The 24,423-nt window shown below is 43.6% G+C and overlaps 2 protein-coding genes across 2 annotated transcripts in view; both read left to right on the top strand.

Moving 5' to 3' along the window:
- The window catches only part of cep112 (centrosomal protein 112), a 121,647-nt gene extending 110,332 nt beyond the window's left edge, over positions 1-11,315 (top strand). The window contains exon 27 of the mRNA XM_041995865.1: positions 11,230-11,315. The gene's annotated coding sequence lies outside the window, so the exon portion shown is untranslated. The remainder of the gene's footprint in view (positions 1-11,229) is intronic.
- A 6-nt stretch (positions 11,316-11,321) lies between these two features.
- axin2 (axin 2 (conductin, axil)) lies at positions 11,322-23,873 on the top strand. The gene is made up of 10 exons (XM_041995886.1): positions 11,322-12,151; positions 13,876-14,007; positions 16,436-16,538; positions 18,370-18,510; positions 18,603-19,135; positions 19,236-19,412; positions 19,504-19,719; positions 19,817-19,948; positions 20,656-20,814; positions 23,182-23,873. The coding sequence occupies exons 1-10, from the start codon at positions 11,346-11,348 to the stop codon at positions 23,306-23,308; spliced, it is 2,526 nt and encodes an 841-aa protein (XP_041851820.1). The 5' UTR covers positions 11,322-11,345; the 3' UTR covers positions 23,309-23,873.
- Positions 23,874-24,423: the final 550 nt, after the last annotated feature.

Here is a 24,423-nt window from a genome sequence, read left to right as displayed (position 1 = left end):
ATCACAACCAATCCCTCCGTTAGAGGAAGGCGTGCTGTTGCCCTTGTTTTTGTATGAACACAGCATGTTAACTAAGATTAATGCTGTAACCAAAGTCAAAGACCTTAAATTCCCGTCTCCCCCATAACTATTTCACATCTCCTCTATGCCCAAGCCCCTATTTGTGGTTGGTTCAGAAAAAAGTGCTGCGAGTTGATTGTTTGGACTACGGGCCAACGGCTACAGACGCTGGCCCCAGCGTTTCTGCCTCTGGCACTGCTTTGTGTGTTACCTGCTTAAACCTAATCCCAATGATCCAGACACTGGAGTCCAAAGATGACTTTCCTGTCTCAGAGTTTCCTCCAAAGTGTCCAGAAATTTGTGATTTTTATGGTGGTGATAACGTTTGGTGGATTAAACACTAACATCATGATGAGCCCCGATCAGGTTGAGTCATTCACTGGTAAGGAATGCATGAACTAGAATACTTATCATTTCCAAAAGACTCCTCTTTCTGGAAGAAGATTAGGCATGTTTTTTCATTCCTAAATTAGTTTTGATTTCAGAGCTCTCCTCACTTATTTGCATTGGAACTGCTTTCTTTTTACCCGTGCACTTCACATGCTCCATGACCTGTTCTGCTGTCTCCAAATGAAACACAACTCCCCTCTCTGTATTTATTTGATGTGGTGATCTCTGCTGCCCGGGCAAAGAGAAACAGAGAAGAAGAAGAATAGAAAGTAGAGAAGAGGGGACGGTCAGACCAACATCTGTGAAACAGGAATTTAGTCATTCAACACAAAGCCTTTGTAGAGCCTGTTGTTCCTGGAAGAGGTGCACAGAGGATTTATTACTATTGCAACAGAACATCCAAGGTACACATTTATTTGTGTACATCCAAGAAGGTTTGGATGTAGCGTGTCTGCAATTATGTAATGTTGTAATGACCTTATGTGCTTCAGTTAAACTGGTTTGTGTAACATGTTTCAATAGTTGATCCAAAAGATGTCAAAAGTGGATGCAGTTATGTTGCAGGTGTAACAAATTATAATCTGTGCAGTATTAACTGAAAACGGGGTTGATGGTCATCCTTATTTCCAGTCCAAATGTGAACTACCATCTGGGAACTTGTATTCTCTAATGTCATGAATGCAAACTGGGTCCTCCTGGTTAAGGAAAGTAGCTATCTACATAGCAACATGCTGTTTTTTAATGGAAATTGTTCTTATATATGCTGGAATCCATTGAAAGTTTCGTTTTAATGTGCTATTTCAGGGCTTGAAGAGTTCTCTCAGTTGCATACAGCACTTGACAGAGTAGTGGAGCTATACCCACATCAACAACTGGCAGCACAGACGGCCAGGACAGCAGAGGCAGCTGGCAGAGTAACAACAAGCATTGCTTTACTACCATCCCATGCCATTTTTACACTTTTTCTTTCAAAGGTATAAAGTTTACTGGCACCAACTCAAGTTATTGATAGTTTGACTTTGAAAGAGCATTCACTGCTTATCCTGTGTGTTACCATGCTGTGTGTTAGCCTTCAGAAAATTTCTCGCTTATGGAGTCAGATGTTTCCTATATATTGTGAGATATTTCAATTTTTTTATGTTATTATTGTTTGTAATAGACAAGAATGAAAAGTTGGAATAGAAACAGAATTCAGTGCTTTAAAAATCATTTAGTTGTCAGTGAAACTAAGATAGAAGTCAGAGCTTGACATGTAGGAAAACATATCTGCTTTAAAAAAATGTGATGATGCTGAAAGACTAGAAAAGCTTTCTAATGTTAAATTATAATCTGGATGAACAATTGAGGAACATTTAACTTAAAAATAAAAGATTTCATGAACAAGCAAAAGGTTATTCAGGCAGTTGTGTATAAGATTTTCTCTACATCTGAGTCTAGAGTAATAACTTTAATGATAATTTGACAATTTAATAGTATTAGCCTAGTGGTTACAGAGGTGGGCTTGGGTCTGGAGAACCTGGGTTTGAGTCCCCATGCCGGCAACCGCTGTGGGTCCCTGAGCAAGACCCTTAGCCCCCAACTGCTCCCTGTGCACTGAATCTGCCACTGGGTTAAAAACAAAGAAGGAATTTCAGTGTGTTTTGCAAGATATGTACTGACAAATAAAATTAACTTAATAAGGATAATAAGTCACTGTAAGCTTGAACAGAATTTTTGGATGTCATCTACAGTATGTAATAGCAATAAGAGATTCAGAGAGTCCAGAGAAAAAAACTCTGTACACTGCAACAGAAATTATTATATTGTCTAAATCATTTCCTTGATGCAGTAAACCCCTCTGAGGATTACAAAAAAACATGTAAAGAAAAAAATACATAGAAACAAGATCCCAAACTAATATCTGCCCTATCTGAACCTTACTAGGAACAATACAGAAAGCTGTCCTCTGATCTGACAAATAATCACAAATGATAATCTGATTTTTTTTTTTTTTATGGCAGCCAGAGATGCACCAAAACCCAGTTTGAAAAGATACCATCTGATCTAATCCAATCCAACTTTGTTAGCACCTTAAAACAATCAAAGAAGACCAAAATGTTGTAAGAAAATGGCAGTAAAAGACCACCATCCGTCTTCTTATTAGTGCATAGTTCAAAGGCCAGTATTCCTGATGGAATTGTGGGCATATCTGTAAAGTCACCATTAATCCTGAATGAAATATACAGCTGTAGGGGCAACATATGCTTTCTCAGAAAAAGTCTACATCCTGCGTGTATTACAACGACATGGCTCTGTGGTAAAAGAGTCCTGGTGCGAAACTGGCCTTCCTGCCCAGACATTGGTTGACAACAAGAAACACTTTGCTTGAAGCTTACTGAGCCATTAAGGTTGGCAGCTGCTGATACTGGAGTTATAAAAGTGTTTTCTTTGGCTTATTGAGCAGACTCATGTTTAGCTCATTGACACCCAACCAGGCTCCAGTCATAACCTCTCCTTTTATCTGTTATTACTCTGGCATAGTTTCAGTCTAATTGATTGTCTACCGCCAAAATTACCTCTATAATTGTGCTTGTATAAATACAAGCCATGAATGTCATTTCCACAGAGCCGACATGGCCCCATTAAGGATCAAAGCCCTTGTTTCCTCTCAGTTATCTCCACATCAGACAGTGGACTGTTGTGTGACAACAGTAAAGGGCGGTCAGAGAGCTGCAAAGGTTTCCACTCATCCACCATTTTCTCACTTCATGTGAGTGCTCAGGCTGCCGTGTGATGCTTGCGCAATTGAAATGTGTCTGATTTTCATGCACTTGCTTCAGCTGGAGGTTGTCTAATGAGGGCTTTTCTTGAGTGCAGAAAAATTTCAAATCTGCTGCACACCAGATATAAAAAGCCTGCTACATGACTGAATCAAAAATGTCTTTCAACTGTAAACGTGGCTTCTCTGCACAGAGAACTTTAAACTAGAGTTTTATGTATTTCATTCACGTAGCATATCAGAGAGTTTATTTGAGGGCATAAATTTAAAGACCTGTACTACATTCAGATGTGAAGCATAGTGATTTGAGGACATTTGCTGCCTCTTACAAGATTTACACGTGTGACGTGTTATGTGTTCACTCTTGTGACAAGCCTCTAGGATTGACTGTACATCAGCGTGTGATTGACAAAGTCATCATCTGCGTGAGCATGCGTGCCACTGGATCTTTTTATAGAGCTGTATTCTGAGTCAGACCCTAGCAGGCTGGTGCTTGGCTGCATTACACTGCTTGCATAAATAAACCTGTTTATCGCCAACACTTCACACACACTACACCCTCAATCCGTTTCATCTATGCTGTTTCTTCTACCTTCCGTCACGTTTTCTCCGTTCCTGACTTTTTCTCCTAGCATGTTTTATTCTGTCTTTGTTGACGTGGTATTTATGGAAGTGCCTTTTTTTCTTAACTTTTCCCAGTCCTGTCACTCAAATGCAACAGGGACTATGAAAAAGATATGCAGCTGTATGATCTGAGAACAAGTGGGTTAGAGGCTATACAGACTTACTGAAGAGGGAACAGCAGGCTGTGGTTTTCTTGATTGTAGTGAGAATCTGTCATCTGATGGTGTGGGCTGAGCAGAGGGACAGAGGTGTGTAAGACAGTGTGGGAGGTTTGTCAGTATCGCTTGCCCTCTGTCTCTGTCTAGGTAGCCTGTATATGTCTTACAATGCTGACATCCACACTAATGAGCATAAAGTTGAAAATTCATCCAAAGCTTTTGCAGCTGATGTGGCTCACCTGTACCTCCCTGGCAGGAGAAGTTTCTCTATGGCCTCACTCTGTCTTTCCAACTTATCCATCTTCATCACCTTATTTTGATCATACACCTCCAACACCTCCACGGAAAACCTGACACACATCCACACACTGCTTGCATCGCTGATGTTGCTGACTCCCACACTGTATCATTGCTTTGTGTTTATTTTTACTTTTCTAACTTGTGTGTTTGTGGTTTAAAATGCACACATTTTTCAAATTTTGAATTTTATGTCAACATATTAAAAAAAAAAAGTTGACATAATGGCATCTTTACCCCTGTAATAGGCTCCTAAATTATAAGTGTTTATGAGCTGGCAGGAAATGTACCTGTAGCTTTGAATGTGAAAAAGCTTCATTTGATCCTTTCATATTTTTAGTTTCTTCCTGCACAAAATATTTTCAGTGGGTGACAAGTCTAAACTACTGGCACGACAATCCTTTACTGTAAAGCTGTCGTAGTCTTAGCAACATGAGCAAGACCCTCCATTAAAAACAATGCTCTGTGGATGGTGACATACGTTGATAAATATGTATATATATATATATATAGTTCAACATTATTCTTTTATAGGTGTGCGAGCATGTACAGGGGTTAAACAACATTGCATTCTGTTTTTCATAGTTTACACACCATCTCATTTTTTTGGGAAACAGCATTGTACCTATAAGTATATCTCTACTAGCATGCTTTGCCTCCTAGTTACAGTCCCCTAAGCCACTTTATGCCAGTGCTTTCACATTGGTTTTATGTCATTTGATATTAAATTATGTAACTGCTACAGAGGACATGGCCACTGTGTTCTCATTGTTAGCTACAGTGGAGCTCTATAAATGAATGTCTTAGTAAATGAATATTTAATCTTTAGAATCTGTCTATCCTAAACATAGAAAATAGAAAGAGTGTGCAACTCCTGCTTCATGTTGCCTACATTTTTTTGCCATCTGATTTTTAGTGTTCTCTGTATGGACCCTTTCTCAATGCGATAATCGCCTCCAAATCTTCCAGTTAAGCCATCCGTCGTCTTCAGAGCTTGCCTCTGTTGCCACGGTGCTCATCTTATGTCACACCCCTTTAATGAAGGAACAGGAAGCAGGGGAAGAGATAAAATCTGGCATCTGATGAATGGACGAGCAAGTTAATCACCTATTTGGGGGAACCCTGCACTCTGAAGTCAGGAAGGAGGGAGACAGGGTTTAAGTGACAGATTAAGGATGAGTGAAGGAGTCCAGGGTTCAGGTTAAGACCGATTCAGAGACGGATTGCTGTCCTGTCAAGCATGGCAGGACTGGGGCGTCCAGCATGTGAAGTGTCTGCATAGTGCTTCAGTGCGAGCAGCAAAGGAAATAAAAGTCATTACTGTCTGTGTAGAGTGAGCTTCATGGCCCAAACGGGATTAGACAGTGCATCCGACATTGTTTCTATACATTGGTAGACTTAAAAGTCAAGCGCAAAATGCGATTAAAATGAGGGGAAAAACCAATAAATAACCTTCAACAGCCCCCCCTCCTTCTTCTCTTACTGTCTTTTATTCCTTCTTTGCCTTCCTTGCCTACCAATTCCCTTCCTATTTCATGTCTTATTCATAGTATCCTCTCTTTCACCTGTTTTGCTTCCTATTACGTTCTCTCTGACACATTAATCTCTTTCTTCTTCCATCTCACACACACTCATCCTCATTATCAAAATTCCCAGGTAGGCACAGACTCCCACTCACTCTGTTTAGCAAAGAAAAATAAAAAAATAATTTTTCTTTAAAAAAAACCAAAAAAAAACAGCCTTCTGGGGCCAATTGCTGCTTGAAATCCAACTTCATTCCCCTCAAACTGAACCCTTTCAAAAACAAACCTCACCACCACTTGCTTTGCCCCCACCTCTCTTCTTCCTCTTTCAAAACAGCCCCATAACATACTTGCAAATTGTTGCCCTTCCTTAACTTTTAAAGGTATTATGCACCATGTCCAACTTCAAAGCCTGTCTTAACTCCACACTTTAATTGTATCTTCCCCAGCTCGCTGCATGCCATTTGATTCTGCTGACAACAGCACTTCTTCCTCTGTTCTCCTCCATCCTTCTCCTTCCATACTCTTCATGCCACCTCATGGTCCTCACTTATGTTGACCCCATGCACCGTCAGCACCACTACTGCAGCTCCTCTCATCAGCTTCTTGCTCCCTTCAGAGGCCATTGTCCCCCTGTTGTCACCTACTTTGAAGAGGTGGCCTCCATTTCCTTTCTGTCGGCAGTCAGTTGTCGCCCGGGGTGTGTACACACCAAACAGACTTGAAACAGTAACCCCCTGTCCTACATTGGCAAGCTCCTTCTCTCTTTATCTTCTCTTTATGCAAGCTGACTTCCTCCTCATGGCCCTGGTTGATAATTGCCATAAGCTTCCCTCTTGGTTTCATTTTCCATTGTCCTCCCCCAAATTCTTGGCTCTGACTTGAGATAAAGGGATGAGTACTTCAAAGGGGTCTGCAAAGAGTTTAACCCCAAGCCGAAAGGAACAGCACACAATACTGTAATTGAGAGGAGTTACTGATCACAGAGCAGCAGCACTGAGAGGACGACCTGGTAGACGCGCACATACATATACACACACTCTCTCTGAGTGTTTATGGCTGCAACTGAGGTGGCCAGTAGCAGTTACAACAGACTGAGGCTACTCTAGAGAACACAGTTGTAAAATTATCTCCAACCCCCTAAAGTTTTCAGGAGATTTCTTTTTAATCAAAAATGACTTTAGATAAGATCAAAAGCAAAGCTTTTTGGGGGGGGGGGGGGGGGGGGGGGGGTCTTTAATGTACATTGAGACAAAGAACTGATTGGGCTAGGTAGTGATTTACGTGTTCCCTCCTGTCTCTATTTATACTCCTCTTTGTAGTCAGGGTTTGACCTGTCCCTGTAATAATATCTCCCCATAAAGAGAGACAGTTACATCCCATACCCTCTCCAGTCAAAGCTCTCTTTCAAAGGTCTTTTTATAGGTCCAAGCACCACGGACACCCCTAGTCTCAGGCCAGTCACAGACCTAAGGTCAGCTCCTGAGGGGCAACAGGGAGGACCTGATCTATGGGGACCTCACATGAACCATAGAGGGGGTTGACAAGGCAGGACATGAGGACCCAACTGGCCCCAGGTACTGGCAGGGGGTCCACACTATCACCATGGAGATGGCTTCCACCCTGGTGTGTTTACTGTCAGAGGTCAGCCAGGGCCCTCCAAAGTTAACAAAGACTGACACTGTCAGGGGAGCACTCTGAGTATTAACCAGATGACCTGTGTACCTACAGAGAGCCTTGCCTCTGCAGATAGCTTTCATGACATAAGTGTATATGCAGACTAGTTTTAAGTCTTGCTTACCGATGTCTCACCTCTGGCACAGTTCCAGATATACAGAATGGGATTTCATAACTTTTTTTTGTTTTATGAGAGTATCCTTACAGCAATGTCAGAACAACCACATACTCATTCATCAATGCTATCATTTGTTGTAAGAGCTCATTTAATTCTTTAAGATGTTCCAGATGTCTCTCACTTTTCAGCATGTATTGATTACCTAGAGCTGTTTCAGCTTCTCTGATTCCCTGCTTGCTAGTTTTCATTCACCTTCAACAGATTGTGTCCAGGTGTTGTGTCCAGAGTTTTTTTTTAGTGCAGTTGATATTTTGTGCTTTTGCTCTATTCAGATAAGCTTCTCTGCAAAGTTTCCACATACCCTCAGGGACTTGCAGAGGTACCTGGTGTTATAATCGTATGAATTTGTACCTCTGCGAAGGTGGAGGTCATGTATGCAGTGGTGTTGGTTTGTTTGTCTGTATCTGTGGACAAATTTTGATTAAATTACCAGGACATCTCAGAAATGGAACAAGGAACAAGTGATTAGAATTTAGGGGTGATCCAGATCACCGCCTGGATCCATGACATGTTTTAAGGATTCTTTACTATGGGAAAACACGGATAATTTTGCCAGCTTCTAACTCAAAAATAATGCCCACAATCATTGGCAAAAAAATTAATAAAATAAAAATAAATTGCATTGGCTTGGTGGAGGTTTGCGTTCTCTGATTCTTTCTAGTTTTTATATTTGACATATCTTTTGCACTTTGGGTTTAATATTGGGGTTTTATTTGTTTTTTGTTTTTCAGGATGTGAGCACACTGAATTTGTAGGTGAGTGGCCTTTGAATGATGAGTAATCCCTACATCATTAGGGCCTTTACAAGAGCAATTTCCTCTCTTATCACCCTTGATGGGAAGCAAGGCATCACTGCACCTTTGGCAAGCAAGCTAAAAGTGTTTGCTTTCTTTCTACTGTATTTTTTGGAGCCATATCCACTGAGGGTAAAAGGACACACAGGCACTACAGTCTCTTTTTCAAGAATATAGCCACTCATCTTCGCTCAAAGGGTCCTGTGGGGTGACCCTTTAACAAAAACAAAACAAAAAAAAAAACTAAGTACCCCTCCATTGATGCTACTCAATAAACACCATTCTCTGATGACTGTAGCCATGTACGATTAAAAGAAATGTAAAAAATATCTGCTTTTCTTTGAATCCAAACTGTGAATGGATTCATACTGGATATCTGGAATGGGTTTTTCACCGCTTTTTCTTATTGCCTCTTGCAGGTGTATGCACAAAGCAGAGGTGCAAAGAGTGATAAGTCTTGAATCCCTCTGAGAACTTCTCGTCAGTGAGCATGGTTTTTATTTTCTATGTGTGCATGTGCCCATGTTGCCACTAGTAGGAGCTGTGGAGTGAGAACAGCATTTCCAACACAGCCTGAATTAAAGCTGGGATATGATGTTATTATCTTCTATTATTATCACAAGGCATGTTTCAAGCCTGGTGTACAAAAAATGTTTTCTTTATCAGGTCTTTGAATCCTGAACCAGGGAGATATGTGTGGCTTCGCTTCTACCAAAAGTGGATCACACGGGGATTAAAAATTAAAAAGTGATTACTCTGCAAGGCTGTCTTATTGTTATGTGGCCAAAACTTGTAACTGTTGCATATTAACGTGTTATTGTATACAGACTGTTTTGTGCAATATGGACCCAAAGCCTAATGAGTTAATTAAAAAATTAAATAAAAAATATTCAGTGTACTGAGGAAGAAGCTCTGCGTCTTTAAAGTATATGTGGCAACAGAGGGATTGTAACGATAATGCTGTTGGGGCGGCAGATCAGTTACTTCTGACGCTCCAAACCCTCGGGGAGTTGGCTCAAGATTGCCTGTCTTTGATAAGGTCCTCACACTGTAGCTGCAACTTCGTGATCTGGGAAAAGATTGACAAAACGCAAAAAAACGCTCACAGGTCAGAATTTAAAACAAGCTGTCTTTAAAATACGCCTCGTCTCGAGTAATTGAATGATATCAGAGAATCTTCTCTCCTTGTTTTCCTTTTTCGGATAAAGAAAGCAGCAATTGTTTTTTATGCAGCTGTCGGGACCAGGCAGTCGGTTCCTCACTTTGAAGTGCGCTGCTCCAGCCTCTCGGTTCAGTTGGTGTTGGAGTCGCCTATAGGAGAGACATACCGTACGGCATGGCAGCCTGAAAGCACGGGGAGGAGAAAAGGAGGAGGGAGAAAAGCGATATTTTTCGTTTCGAGAGCAGCTTTTTCCTTGCAACCCGAACGGACTGTACTTGGACGCGTTGTGGAGATCAGAAATGTGGATTATACGCGCTTCTTGTGGATAAAAACCTGAAGTTTAACTTGAGCGAACTCGTGGATCGATGGTAAGTTGGAAGAGTGCGTACCTCCTCAAACTGGCCCCCATTGGAGTACTCTTTGATGTGCTGTTGACTTGCCTTTGAAGTAATGTTCTGGGTAAAATTATCCGCTTTTCTTGCGTTTAAAGACTAAAAAACGCACCGCATCGTCTCCGAGTCTTTGACTTTATTTTTTATTTTAACATCTTTGAGTTCAAACCCTAATTTTAAAGTAAAAATTACTAAGAAGTACTCGTTTCTTGTTGAAACATTCCTCCCCCACAAGATCTGAGACTTTGGTAGTTGAGCTTAAGCTGTGGTATTTTTTTCCGCCTTTAATGTTGCATTGAATATATCGCAACAGTAGCTGTCAGGATTAACTTGGATGGGTTGCAGTGGACATTGTTTTTCCCGAAAAGTATTAGTTTTAGCTATGTTTGGAGCTGTTTTTCCTCTGTTCAACACTCGAGCACAGTAGCCGTGTGCTGGTGGTTAAAAAGTGACCTCTTCGAAGTTGCACATCAGCCTCTCGTGACTTATAACGCTGATCCACGGCTGCAGTGATCATTTGTAACTGCTTTGATTACAGCTGAGTGTTTTCAGCAGTGGAGCAGCACACACCAGTAGCAGCCAGTCAACTCCATTCACTATGTTGGTCACGTTTCCCCATTTCTTAGTTTATCCTGCATCGATGTCCTACAGGTACTTGAGGGGGGGAGGCTCAATTTTAGTTGGCCGCGACAGGATATTGAGTCCTAGAAATGACCAGAAATAACAATTAAATAAATCAATGAATAAAAAGTGGCAGGGATGGTGAAGAGATAAGTGCTTGTAGCTGTTCTGCAGCAATGCAGCCTGACTCTTCCCCCTGAAATCAGGCGTGATGCATCCGGAAGCCGTGTCCGTGTATAATGTTCTGCCGATTTGAAGGATAAATGTGCTATTAATGCGTTGCAGATCTTAACCCCTGCGTGTGATCATTTATAGAAAGGGTGATGATGCTGATGCATTGCTCGGGTGTTTTTTTTAACTATGTGAAATCACTGTACAATCTTTTCTAATTTGTGTCCGAACAGCAGATATCTCATTTCTGTGTGAAATATGAAGAAGTCCTGTTTATGTAATGCTGCAGCAGCGTTTTCTTCAGTTTTCACTGTTCTGTTTCTGTGAAATTCATAGAGGCTCTGAAAAGGCTTTAACTACGTTTCTACCCCCTTTGAAGTTGGGGCGGATCTGGTTTTGATTAGATCAATACTTTGTGTTTCAGAGAGAAGACGGGCAGCCCGAGAAAAGCCTCCCCGCTGACATAAGAGAGTGAGGAGATTACAGTAGAAGCTCAGAGGGGGCGAACAGCACACAGACTCTCCTGCTGCCTTCAGAGCCATGAGCCGGGCGCTTATGGACCATATCACCAGTAGTTTCCGCGAAGATGCCCCTAGACCCCCGGTGCCTGGGGAGGAGGGCGAGGCGCCCTGCTACCCCGGCAAGTCTGCAATGATGAAACCCCTGGAATCCCCCAAATCACTTCTGCTCGACTCTCCGGGCTCCTCGGCGAGGAGGAACGAGGATGGTCTTGGGGAGCCAGAGGGGAGTGCCTCCCCGGATTCACCGCTTTCCCGGTGGACAAAGTCTTTACACTCTCTCCTCGGGGATCAGGACGGTGCTCTTCTTTTTAGGTTATTCCTGGACCGAGAGAAATGCGTTGATACTTTGGACTTTTGGTTCGCCTGCAACGGCTTCAGGCAGATGGACTTAAAGGATACCAAAACGCAGAGAGTCGCCAAAGCTATTTACAAGCGCTACATCGAAAACAACAGCATTGTTGCCAAACAGCTGAAGCCCGCCACTAAAACGTTCATTAGGGATAATATCAAGAAGCAGCACATTGACTCTGCAATGTTCGACCAGGCACAGACGGAGATCCAAACCAACATGGAGGAGAACGCATACCAAATGTTTCTGACCTCTGACATTTACCTCGAGTATGTGAGGACTGGAGGAGAAAACCCGAGTCACGTCAACTCCAGTGCTTTGGGCAACCTGAAAGTTGTTTGTGGATACCTGCCCACGCTCAACGAAGAGGAGGAGTGGAGTTGTGATTTCAAAGCCAAAGCGCTGGTTGGACTGGTCAAGGGGCAGAGAGCCCCCTTGCCAGTGAGAGCTGTGGAGGTGATGGACAGGGGATACAGGTATGTCTGCAACACATTTGACTTTCTGTACATTTTGGTGCAAAATAAACCAGAACTAATTGTGGGGGTGTAGCTAAGTTAAAATCAGCGTTCTCACGTGCAGATGTGCAACACATGGTTTTCTTCAGAGTTTGCAGAAAACTCTGCTTGTCCTCCACTCCCTCGGCTCTGGCCCCTGTCTCCCCTCTCACCGTCTCCAGAAGCAGCCCTCTGCTGGCGCTCGCCTGGATTTCCGGGGCTTTGAAATAGTTCCGCAGAATGAGGGATCGTCTTCCAGAGGAAAAGTTCACAGAGCATGGCTGGCTCTGGCCGCAGCCAGCAAATAATAGATGATGACATTGCTGTGCTATGGCTGCTCCTGTACCACACTGTCAAGCAGAGATATAAATCTTCTGCAGATCCATAGATTGCACTTTGAATTCGTTCTGCATCTGACTTTGAATGCTTATTCTTGCTTTTCCTGCCTTGCCTGTTTAAGTCTAAGTTAAAACTGCTGGTAAATGGTTAAACAAAAGGGTTTTTGTTGTATTAATATTGTGTCAAACTTATAATGTTATAGATGCTTTTAATAGTGAGGGAATTGAGTAAAACTATATCAGCATGAATTGACAGCTTGGCTGGAGTGTTTGTAGCCAAACCTGCAGAACAGCCCTCTTTTCACATAGACCCAGGTCTCTTACTTCCCCCTCTTATTGTCACCAAACACATTTAAAACATGTGGAACCCATTTCTTCCTTTTCCTCATGCCGCTATTCACCTCATCTCATCTGACTCATGTTCTCTTAAAAAGGAAAACAAACCCTGAACGCAGCAGCTACAGTACAGAATCAACACCCCACCACCATCTCCTCCTCTCCCTCACTCTTCTCTTTCCTCTCTTCTTGTTTGCGTCAATTCTCCTCTGATTCCCTCCTTTGCTGTATCCCCCCCCCCTCCTCCGCCTTCTCTACTTTTATCTTTTTTCCTTTTGAAAACTCAGGGATGGGGAGTACGAGGCATGCTTGTGGAGCGAAAGTGAGGGGAAAGAGAGCGGAAAGGAAGGACAGAGGGATCGAGAGAGAGAGAAGGACTAGCAGGGGGCTGCAACTCATGAAAGAAAGGATAAATGAGGGGGTGAAAGAGAGGCAGGGAGGGAAGAATGCAAGGCCAGCTGTGTTAAATACCTGACTCTTTGCGAGCCCCTCTGAAGGTCAGTCTGGAGCTGGGGGCCTGCAGCTTTAGTCATGCTGGGTCTCTCTCTCCTGGTGAAGACCCCCCTTCTTCCTTTTCTCCTGTTTTTATTTCCTTCTCTGACAGACTCTCATGCTTCCACTACATACTTTTTAATGGGGGGGGTTACTCTCCTCTTTCCTCCTTACTGTGGCAAGACTGCAAAAACAGTGAGACATGTATGCTGAGGAAAGAGTGTGGAATGGAAAGAGAAATTGCAGGACTTCTAAGAAAGTTTTTCCTGTGCAGATGAAGTTTGCCAGGCCCCAAACTAACCTGTCATATGTATCCATTACAGTTGCTTGTTGTAATAAACAAGCTTATATCCACACATTTAATCATGTTTCCCCTTAAACATAAAAATGCACCACCTGTCTTGAGCTCGGATCCTAAACAGCAGAGAAACTCACTCCTCAGGAAGTTGAAACATAATTTCACTGTCTTGTTTTGGGCTGTTTTTAAATAAAGTTTTAATATTAATATTAACCGGATGTCTGTTGTTGTTACCTCCCCAGATCATACAAAAGAGGAGATTCACTCAACCCTTGCCATGTAGGCTCTTTTGCCCCCGTCAGCAGCACCAATGACAGCGAGGTTTCCAGTGATGCCTTGACTGACGATGCCATGTCCGTTACTGATAGCAGTGTGTAAGTAAATATCATCCAAACATGCATGTTTGTGAGTTAACTGACACCTACATTCAGCTGGAGGTTGGCAGCTGCAGCCAAACTGGAAGGTTGGTTTGCGGTGGTGCAACTACTGATGATGGATTGTGGGCCCTTAAATGCTTGATTGGAGCAGCGAGGATGTGGCAAGGGTCAAGCCCATCTCGTGTTAAGCTGGACAAGTGTAGCAGCTTTTTGGTGCATCTGAGGACTTGGGTGATTTTTAAATATCTGCTGATTTACTTGTTACTTCTCCTATTGATTTAATAATTTAATATATCTAAACTTAGTAATAAACTTAATTTAGTTTTGATTTGATAGAATAAGGTAAGCTCTCATGTCCTCAAACGGATCCTTGCCTTCAGCCTCCTCTGACCAGCTTACAAAGCCATCCTGTGCCAGAACCTCTGTTGTTGTTGGGAAATAAATTCAGTGGTGACAACTTTGGACTGTTTTGGACTCATATTGGATTTATTTTCTTGCTAAAAATGTGTTATTTTGCACCTTCTCCCACTCTCTGAATAACGCACTCTGTAGTTTAGCCAAAACAAATAGTCTTGCTGCCGTTTGTCATGTTATTGTTCAGTGACCATTGGAAATGCATTATATTCTTTTAATGTTTGTCCTTTTTTATACTTTGTGGAAGTAATAAATGGTAGAGCATTGCTTTTTAATAATATAATCTTAAGAAAACAAAACTTAAAATTTTACTGCTGGAAGTGTTGACACATTCATAACCTAATATAACCAAAGGTGTGACACAGATTCGTCCATTAGAGTCCTTCGGGCTTTCTAATCAAGGAATTGACTAATCGCTCATGTTGTGCCACCGTCTTCATGTAGTTCCAGCTCACCTGTGTACGTGCTTCTGGCCTCGTTCTTGTTAAGCATTACTTGTTGTAATCATGTGTCAATCAAATGACAAGGTGCTGTGAAGTCATTGGGTGGAGCTCAGCTCAAGGCCAGGAGAACTCAGCCCTGCTGGATTTTGGGATGAAAAGCAGAAGAATGATGGTCCAAGTCATTCTTTACCTCAACTCAGTTGGGAGATGGAAAAGCTTACATGGATGATGTCAGTGACACAGCAAGGTCACCTATGACAAAGCTAATGATACTTATAGAGTGATATGCTGACAGTCAGTGCAACCTGGGCTGCACATAAATGTGGCAGCTGTGTAGCTTTCTTTTTTTTTTTTTTTTTTTTACAATAGGGAGTTGCGTATCTCTTTGACAGTCAGAGACAGAGGCCCATATAGTCCTATTCCGCTGTACTTTGCCCAGTGCAGCTTCAAAGCTCCGGGCCGCAGGGACACAACTTCCCCACCTCATTTCCTGCTCGCTTTGGCCTTGATCAGAATATCTGCCTCTCTGTAGGTCAGTTAGAAATACCCATAAACATTTGAATCTCATTTACAGATAAAGAAAAAAAAAAATAGAAGGAGGGGGGGTTAGTTGGGAAAAGAAAGAAAGTGGTGAAGGGGGGATTTTTGCTTATATCTTATTTATGGATTTGCTTGGACGCTGGGGAATGCAGCTGCACAGACTTCAAACATTACCTTATCTTACAAACCAGCCTTTTGATGTGCGGAGATCAGAGGCTGGCTGCGGCAGCGCTTGCCAAATGAAGATTGGGAGTGTGGTGGAAGAGGAGGGGGTGGTTGCTTATGCGCATGACTGTGGCATTTCAAAGCAAAAGTGGAAAAGTGCTCCTCAGTTAGGCTAAGTCACCAGGAAAGTACTGTTTAGCATGGGAGAAAAGACACTGTTTCATACTGTCAAGCCCTCAGTTTGAAGCTCAGGCTCTACTGTGCGTTATTTGATTTAATCTTTCAGCCTCTCAGATAGATTTAACCAGGTTATCTACACCCTTGGGTGCTGTCCTGCAGTAACTCTTTCAGTGGGAATGATAAGCAGCTAATGCTAACTGTGTCCTTAGCTTAACATAAAATTCAGAAGGGGAATGCTAATGCTGACACTACTTCTAGCCTGTAGAGGCGAGCACACTGTGACTGCAGTATGTGAGAGAGTGTGTGAGTGGTGTTAAAAGGAAACGGCCAGCAGGCTACCCAGTGTCGTGCTGGAGCCAGAGCTGAAAATGAGTGTCATTTCTAGGGCAAATAAAACCTCCTACCATCTCACTCAGAATCCCATAGCCTGGTCTGCCCCGACATACATACAGACCGGAAATGTTTGCATGATTTAACTCTGACTCTCCCTCTCTTGTTTTCAGATTTAAGTTTGAAAGATGACAAACAAAATGGATTGGATAATTAATAAATTAGATTTCTTCTTGCTTGAAGTTTATTTGATATATCCGGTTGGCTAACAAGCTTCCTGAATGGCCGTGTGGTCTTTAATGATGTATCTGATTGGGTAATTGACTTTTGTGATCTGTCTGTCCGCCCCCCAGAGATGGCATCCCTCCGTATAAACTGGGCTCCAAGAAACAGCTACAGAGAGAGATGCAACGCAACATGAGGATGAACAGCCAAGTCTCTTTGCCTGCTTTCCCTGTAAGTAACACACATGAAACACACACATGCATAACTCCACATACACATGCTCTGAAATCTTTTTGAGCCAGGGTCCCACAGTGTAATTTCCATACCACCCTGCGTTCTGAGTCTCTCTTAGTTTCTATGAATAGTACAGTGCAAACTGTATTTGGCATTCTCAGTTCGACAACACCAGCAAAGATCTGAAGGGTAACGTCAAAGACCCAGCCTCCCACTCAGATTCACACACACACACACTCACACAAGCGAGCATACAAACACGACCCCCCTCCCTACCTTTGGTGTCACCTACACCCCCATTAGGGTTCCTTGAAGTCTGCGGGAGACGGGGAGGTCTCTAAGCTGTTTATCGCCGCAGCGCTCGGAACACACCAGGGTTTTTCTTCCCCACCGATGCTGTAAATATGGAGAACAGGGAGAGATGAGGAAGATCTCAGCCGCTTTATCCCGAGGGCTCTGAAATCAGCCCAGTTCCTCAACAAAAACACAGAGATACTCGCATTCACACGCACGTGCACGCACACCCAGCGCTTTGATCCACAGGATGAATGGAGCAAATGCACAGGGAAGTGACAACTTCCAACAGAGTTGGCCCCCTTTTCTCTTCCTCTCTCGCTCTCTCTCTCTCTCTCTCTCTCTCTCACAAACACACACACACACACATACACGTAGGACAAATGCTCAGCCATCCCCCTCCCCTAAAAGTGAAGGATCTGAGGGAAGAGTCTGAGCATGTCATGTGAGTTCTCAGCAGGTCAGAGGGGAGTTGGTAGCTAAAGGCTTAGGAGAAACTAACTTCAGGGTGAGAGAAAAACAGGAAAGGAGGTCCAGATTTGGGGGGGTTCAACTTGCTAAGTAGTTGAAAAAGAAGCAGTTTGTTAAATAAACTTGACTTAACCCTACTTTTGTCATCATTATGAGGCAAGTGAAAACTGCTTTTTGTGTCAGGAAAAGATCCACAGACTGGATCTCACTACTTTTGCTTTGGTTTTATTTTCGCTTTTATTCTTGTTTTTGTTTCCGTCTGATTTTTGCCGATGTCTGCCATTCCCATGGTGTGCAAGCCCCAGGCACCATCAAACAGTCCCTCTTCCCCCACTTTATCCCGACTACAAAGAGATACAAGAAGTGGGGAAAAGAGGAAGAAAAATCAAGAAGGCCCCAGCGCAAAAAATGCAAATAATTTAAGATGCGTGTGCACAGACACACTTATACTGTCACAAAACTGTAACTTAAAGGTGCCCAGTGTGTGACAAGGTGGGGGAATAAATTACCTGAACCTTTCTGATCTCCCACCCTTTTTTTTCGGCACCTTTATCTCTCTCTTTCAAATCTCCCTTTTCTTCATTTTCTGGAGAGAGCATACAACTTTGCATCTCAGTTTCTCCCATGTTTTTTTTTCTTCGTTCTTTCTATTTTTTAATATCCCTCATCTTTTCCTCCCTGGAGTTTTCTTCCACCCCCTGTTGATATGTGGCTTTTATTCCTAGATGTAAAGCCACTGCTTCCCATCAATCTATCCTTCCATCCCTCCTTCCACCACCCTCCCACTGAGTGTTTGATATTTGACGAGGAAGCCTTTGAAGTGAGCTGACTTTAAAGAGGCCTGGTGATGATGACAGAGGAAACCAGCCGAGGCCTAGCCCAGCATGACTGTACACCAGGCTTGCCACCCCTTCCCTACAGACCTGGGTGCTAGTTAGGGGCCCCTGATCATTACTGCCAGTTGAGGAAAACAATGCATGAATTCAGTCGGATGAGACAACATGAGTATGGATGTGTTTGCTTTGTGATGACACAACTCCTAATTATTTCTTTACTTCTAAAGCGCACTCACCGTCCTCCTAAGGAGATGGTCCCAATGAAACCAGCGGAGTTTGCAGCCCAGCTGATTTCCCGTCTGGAAAACCTGAAGAGGGAACAGGACACCATCAGTTCTCTGGAGGAGAGGCTGCAGCAGATTCAGGAGGTTTGTGCATAAGTTGGCGAGAGGTGAATTAGTTAAATAGGTTGTTGTTTTCATTAGCTGATTGTTTTGGATGTCTTTTTTTTTTTTAACAGGAAGAAGAAAGAGAAGACACAGAGATCGTTGGAAGTGCCCCTCAGCTCTCCCCACATCCTTTGACCCTTCTCCCCGGCTCCTCTGACGAAGATCCACAGGCCATCCTGGATGAACACCTTTCTCGAGTCCTGAAAACCCCCGGCTGCCAGTCCCCAACCGTGATCCGACACTCTCCTCGCTCCAGCTCCCCGGAGCACCAGCCATTCACCTGCGCAGGCTTTGGAATCAAAGCCCTTGTGAGGAATGGGCCTTCCAGTTCTTCTGTCTCAAGTCCCGATCAGGGGGCACTCACTCTGGCATTGGGTCCGAGCAGGACCCTCATAAGCAGACAGAGCACAAAACACATCCACCACCACTATATCCACCATCACGCCAGTCCAAAGTCTAAAGAGCAGATCGAAAGGGAAGCGGCTCTCAGAGTGCACGGCATGTGCTCCAGCAGCAGCGAGTACCAGCCCTGTCAGCCAAACCAGCGCAGCCGCAGCCTGGGCAGAGAGATGTGTGGGGCCATCTCAACAGACAGTCACATGGGGTGAGTCCCAGGCACCTCATTGATCCCATGCCATGCTTATTTCCTGTTTTTGTTTGACACAAAAAAAAAAAAAAACCAATGCCACTTCTCTTTCTCTCAGGCGTTCCAGCTCTCTCTCGAGGCGTGTGTGTCGCTCAGGGGCTGAGGATGGAGTAGCAGAGAGGTGTGTGGAGGACTGTGCAGCTTTACAGCTTCCCAGTGACACAACAGACCCCACCCAGAATGTGTTGCAGTGGATCCTGGAAAGTAAACGACAGGGCAGGCACAAGCCTCACAGGTAAGCACTGTTTAGGTATTAATTGAAGAGTTAAATGTCCTCATATGTCCCATAGTTTCATGTTATTGATTAACTTTTTTTTTTCCTGCAGTACACAAAGCACCAAAAAATCTTTTGGAGGTTCATCGACTCAGACACACACATGGGGCGGCGGCGGAAGCTGTGGCCACTTACGCAGCCACCAGCCAGCTCAGCCATTCATCCAAGACCCTGCTATGCCTCCGCTGCCCCCTCCCAACACTTTGGCCCAGCTGGAAGAGGCCTGCCGCAGACTGGAGGAGGTATCCACCAAACCCATCAAACAAAGGTACAGAAAGCAGAGAGTGGACCTGCTCTACTTCCCCACATGGTCATGACTTGCTGCTTGATTATAACAGTGGATGTTCTTTTGCATCTCTTCCCAGGCATTCTTTGTCCAGTTTTCAGCGAGAGAAGACCAACCAAGTGTCTGTCCAGGGTGGGGGGTCCGTCCCTCTGTCTCTAGCCAGTGGCGGCTCTGTCAGCCTTGTAACTAGCCCCAGTCTCCAATCAGAAGAGTACGATGCCTCTAGCGTCCTGCCCTCCCTCTCCTCTCCTCCTCTCTGCTCCTCTTCCTCCTCATCCTCCTCTCAGCTATAGCCTCCAACTTCCAGTGTACTTGGACCCTTTTAACTCTTTGTGCTTTTCACCTGCGCCACAAACTGCACATGCACAGAGATAGATGAGCAGTCGTGTGCAAAACTACATATCACACATACACACCCCTGTATATACTTTAGTTGACCCTCACTCAAAGTTTATTTTAAATTTTGCATCTGCCTCGTCGTTTGCACAAATCTTGTGTATTTGTGCTGTGAGTGTGGAGTGTGTAGTCAATGTACCACCTGACTGACGCATCACTTTCATATATGTTTTATTTTCATTGGCTGTCCTTCAGTGCGCTGGCAGTCGGCTGGGGCGAGCAGAGCATAGCACAGAGAGCTCCTCTGAAGTAGGCCTACAAAGCCTTGGACATAGCTGAAGGGAAACTGATAACACTGTTCCCCTTCTTTTTTATGCACACGCAACACAAGCACACACTGATGGCTCTGGGTCACACACTCACAGGAAGCTGTTGCTGCATTTCTAGTCTAGAACTGTCATCTGTTCACTTACATTGAAAGTCATGTCGTTTGTCTTGTTTCCCTTTTTATGATCACATTAAGTATAATGAGTGTCTGTACTTTCTTTTACACCTTTTCTCTGCCTTTTTGTGTCCTGACAGGTGTAAAAAGGGTTTGGGAAGCCTTGCGGGGTGCAGTGGGGAGACTGTGGTGACGTATTTCTTCTGCGGTGAGGAGATTCCTTATCGAAGGACCATGAAGAGCCACAGTCTCACATTGGGCCACTTCAAAGAGCAGCTCCGCAAAAAGGGCAACTACAGGTGTGTTTATATACAAAAAGATGTCAGTTTAACTTTTATAAAAACTTAATTTAGCAACATAACCTGTCGAAGCATTTCCTGTTTACTTAAGTGTAGTTTTATTGCATCTCTTCTAAAAATCTTAAGCCATCCAAGCAAGCTATCAAATGGCTACACTTTATAGTGAAACTGTACATCCATGAAGACCTTAAATTTCTTCTCCATGTCTGTGTTGAGCACTGTTATCAGTTTGTTTCAGTGCGTGTTTGTGTGCGCACAGTTGGTGTGAAGCGTCTGGTTTTATGTGCGTGCAATGAAAAGGGAAGGACAAGAGGGAGGGTGGTGCAGGGGTTAGTGGGAGAGCCTGAACTGCAGCGATTTGGGTCCCATCTGGTATTGATTTCCATGCTAAAGCACACTTAATACACATGGCTTTGAAGCCCCAGCCCCTTTCATTTCAACCAACAAAGACTCACACAAATGGCCAGCGTGCAAATTCTTCACTGATGCTATCAGGGCCTCCTTTTTTTTTTTTTTTTTTTTTTTTCTCCCTTTTCCTTTCCTCTCCACTCTGGTGTGTGTGAATGTATACACACACAAATGTGCTTGCGTTGAATGCGCACAGTGTTTACACATGTTGTAATCATTTTATGGATATTTTTGAGAGGCAGATTGTTAAACGCTGGATCTGCTTGTTTGCTCTGCTACAGGGCGCTGACTTACCCTGCCCAGCTTCCATGTGTGTTTGCAGAGAGAGATTTTACTTTTGATTGCTTCTATCCAGCGTGCGTTAAAGGGAAAAGATCAAACATTTATTATTTAGACTGTAATGCTCTCTGGTATAAGCATGGCTCAAGTATTGTGTTAATAATTACAGGTATCAAACTGGAGGGGGAAAAGTGTTAAAAAAAAAAAACCTTGGAGAAAACATCTTCCTGGCCAGATGTGCGCAGCAGTTTTTGGATCAACAAATGTGACAACCACTTAGCTATGGGTTCTCCACATCTGTCCACCCCACCCCCACCCCCCCAATCCCCTCTTCTTTTTCTTTTTGGCCCGCTGTCTCAGTTCCTGTGTCATACCATCCACATTTTTTGCAGAAAAGAGCTGTGTGGTGCTTTAATAGCAGCCAGAGAATGTGTGGAGTTGGGTCATTTCAACATGGCAGTGGTTCAACAAAGAACAGTACTGCTTGGCCCTGCCAGACGATATTGGTGCCAGATGTCAGTGCAAACGGAGAGGGGGGGCTCTAGCCACATAAAACATGTTCCAGTGGAAATTCAGGCTCTCAGTCTCTGTCTCTCTTAGCAAAAAAACACCATAGCTCTTTGAAGATCTTTTTTTTAAAGAGTAAGAGGGCTCCACATTTTTTTTTAATCCCCTTGAGATAGAAAAGGAGGAAATGGTTATCAGGCGTGTCTTGCACTCTTTTATTTCATCTTATTTCTCTACTTTATCTTCTTCACTCGCTTGGTTTTCCTGAGAGAAGCCTCGTGTAGCGAAGGTCTTCCCGTATTTAACACTGGGCCGCTTTTTACTAGTGACCACCCTCATGCTAATCGACAAACACTCCTATAGCTCTGGTTTTGTAGATGGTCCATGTTTAATTTGGTCATCTACAAAAAATAAATAAATAAATAAATTACGGGCTTACAAACAAACATACCCAATTTCCAGTCACCCCACACATGGAGCAAACTGAGGCATTTTTCCATTACATAGTTAATGAGTGGATTCCCAGACCCTGCTAACCAACTCACCCCTGCTGCTTTCTCTTCCTCTTAAATGAGGATTCGGGGGGGTTACATCATTATCCCCCAGTGAAGTCATGGCTGACGAGAAGCCCCTCCTTACATTTCTACTCTTTAACACACACACACAAAGCTGTCCATCAGCTGCTCTTCCTATAGCTCTCAGCAAGAGCTCATGCCATCAACTGGGGTAAAGAAGGACATGGTGTACTTCTTGCTCTCTGCTCCTCCTCCTCCACTTTGTTCTTTTCTTTGTCCCTGTAATAATGAACCAGGGGTTGGGAGTGAGCAAAATCCCCGTCTTCCAACGTGTGCGGGTGTGTAGGAGTTGGGCAGTAATGACAGGCAGACTTGGAGGCACCCGAAATGTTAGTCTTTGTCAAAGGACCCCCTTATTGACCAATGTTAGCCAGGCCAAAAGGAAGAGAGGAAGTAAAAGAGGGAGAATTTTGTTTCAGCTCTTCTCTTTAGCAAGGTCCACCCCCCCCTTCACCCCCCTCAGTCTACGGGCTCAGTCGGTCAGATGTACATGACGTACAGATGGCAGAAATAAGCCTTGATGTTTCAAAATGTCAAATGATTGTCTTTTCTTTCAGATACAGCAATCAGATTGTTAATGTCTTGTGTCTCCCTGTAGGTACTACTTTAAGAAGGCCAGCGACGAGTTTGAGTGCGGCGCAGTGTTCGAGGAGGTGTCTGATGACGGCTCCTTGCTGCCCACATACGAAGGCAAGATCCTTGGGAAGGTGGAGAGGATGGAGTGACTTCATGCTGCAAGTGTTGTGGAATACACTCCTACCAACGCCTCACTCTTTTACTAATAGACTGTCGATCTTGAGATGATGAAGGAAAGCTGATGTTTCGTCAGGTGGACTAGATGAAAGATGGAAAATAGGACAGTACATCAACATTACTGGACTTACAAGTGACCAGCTACCCTGAAGTGAAGAGAATGTGGACTGTGAGTTGCTGGACTCTAGCTTTTCCAGTAGAGAAATCTGCAGAGACTTTAGGTGAATGACCACTTGTTGAAGAAGCAGGGCGGTGGCTTTAATCTGAGACTGAGAGCCTACCCTGACCCCTGCCTGTGCCAGTGTCTGCCCATGGGCACTTGCTAGCACATTACTAGTATGTATATGCACATATACATGTACATTGCATTGTATTGTGATGCTCATATTGCTGTGTAAAGATTTATATTGCTATTTATTGGAAACATCCCAGCCCCAGATCCTATTCTTCTTCCATGGACAAGCTGCTTGGAGTTGGAGAAGCTTCTCCAATTTTCCACATCCAAGATTTCTCCCTTCAGAGCGTCGTCCTCACGGAGGAAAAAAAAAAAAAAAAAAAAAAACAACTTGGGGAGGGAAAACCAACAAAAACAACAACAAAAAAGTTTGAATCCTTTTCAGCCCCTCATATTGAACTGTCAAAATACCTCCTTAACAGCTGGTCTCATTGCTGGATACTGTACTGCTGGAGCTCAGAAAAGGCTCTCTGATGTAAAGTTTGATCATATATTTACTACTGCAGTGCTATTTGTGGATATGTTCCTATCTGCTCTGAAGGGCCCTTAGTGTGCTATGAAAAATGAGCAAAAATGCTATTAATGTTTAATTCCCTACTCTGGGACTCTGCCCAGCTAGCCTTGATCAGTCACGTCTTAGTGCCTTTTGTTTCCGTGGCGCAGGCATCGCACAAATAGCCTACATATGTACTGAGAGGAAACTGCCCCGAACAGGTCCTTTAGTCCCCAAAATGTGTTTACACCAATATTAATATTTACCAACAAAAAGCTCTAATGTGCTCCCCTATGTGCTTACTTGTGTGTGTGTGTGTGTGAGTGTGTGTGTGAGAGAGAGAGAGAGAGCGAGAGCGA

Source organism: Melanotaenia boesemani, chromosome 2 (assembly GCF_017639745.1).
Source record: "Melanotaenia boesemani isolate fMelBoe1 chromosome 2, fMelBoe1.pri, whole genome shotgun sequence".
NCBI classification, from domain to species: Eukaryota; Metazoa; Chordata; class Actinopteri; order Atheriniformes; family Melanotaeniidae; genus Melanotaenia; species Melanotaenia boesemani.
This window is presented reverse-complemented; position numbering and strand designations above follow the sequence as displayed.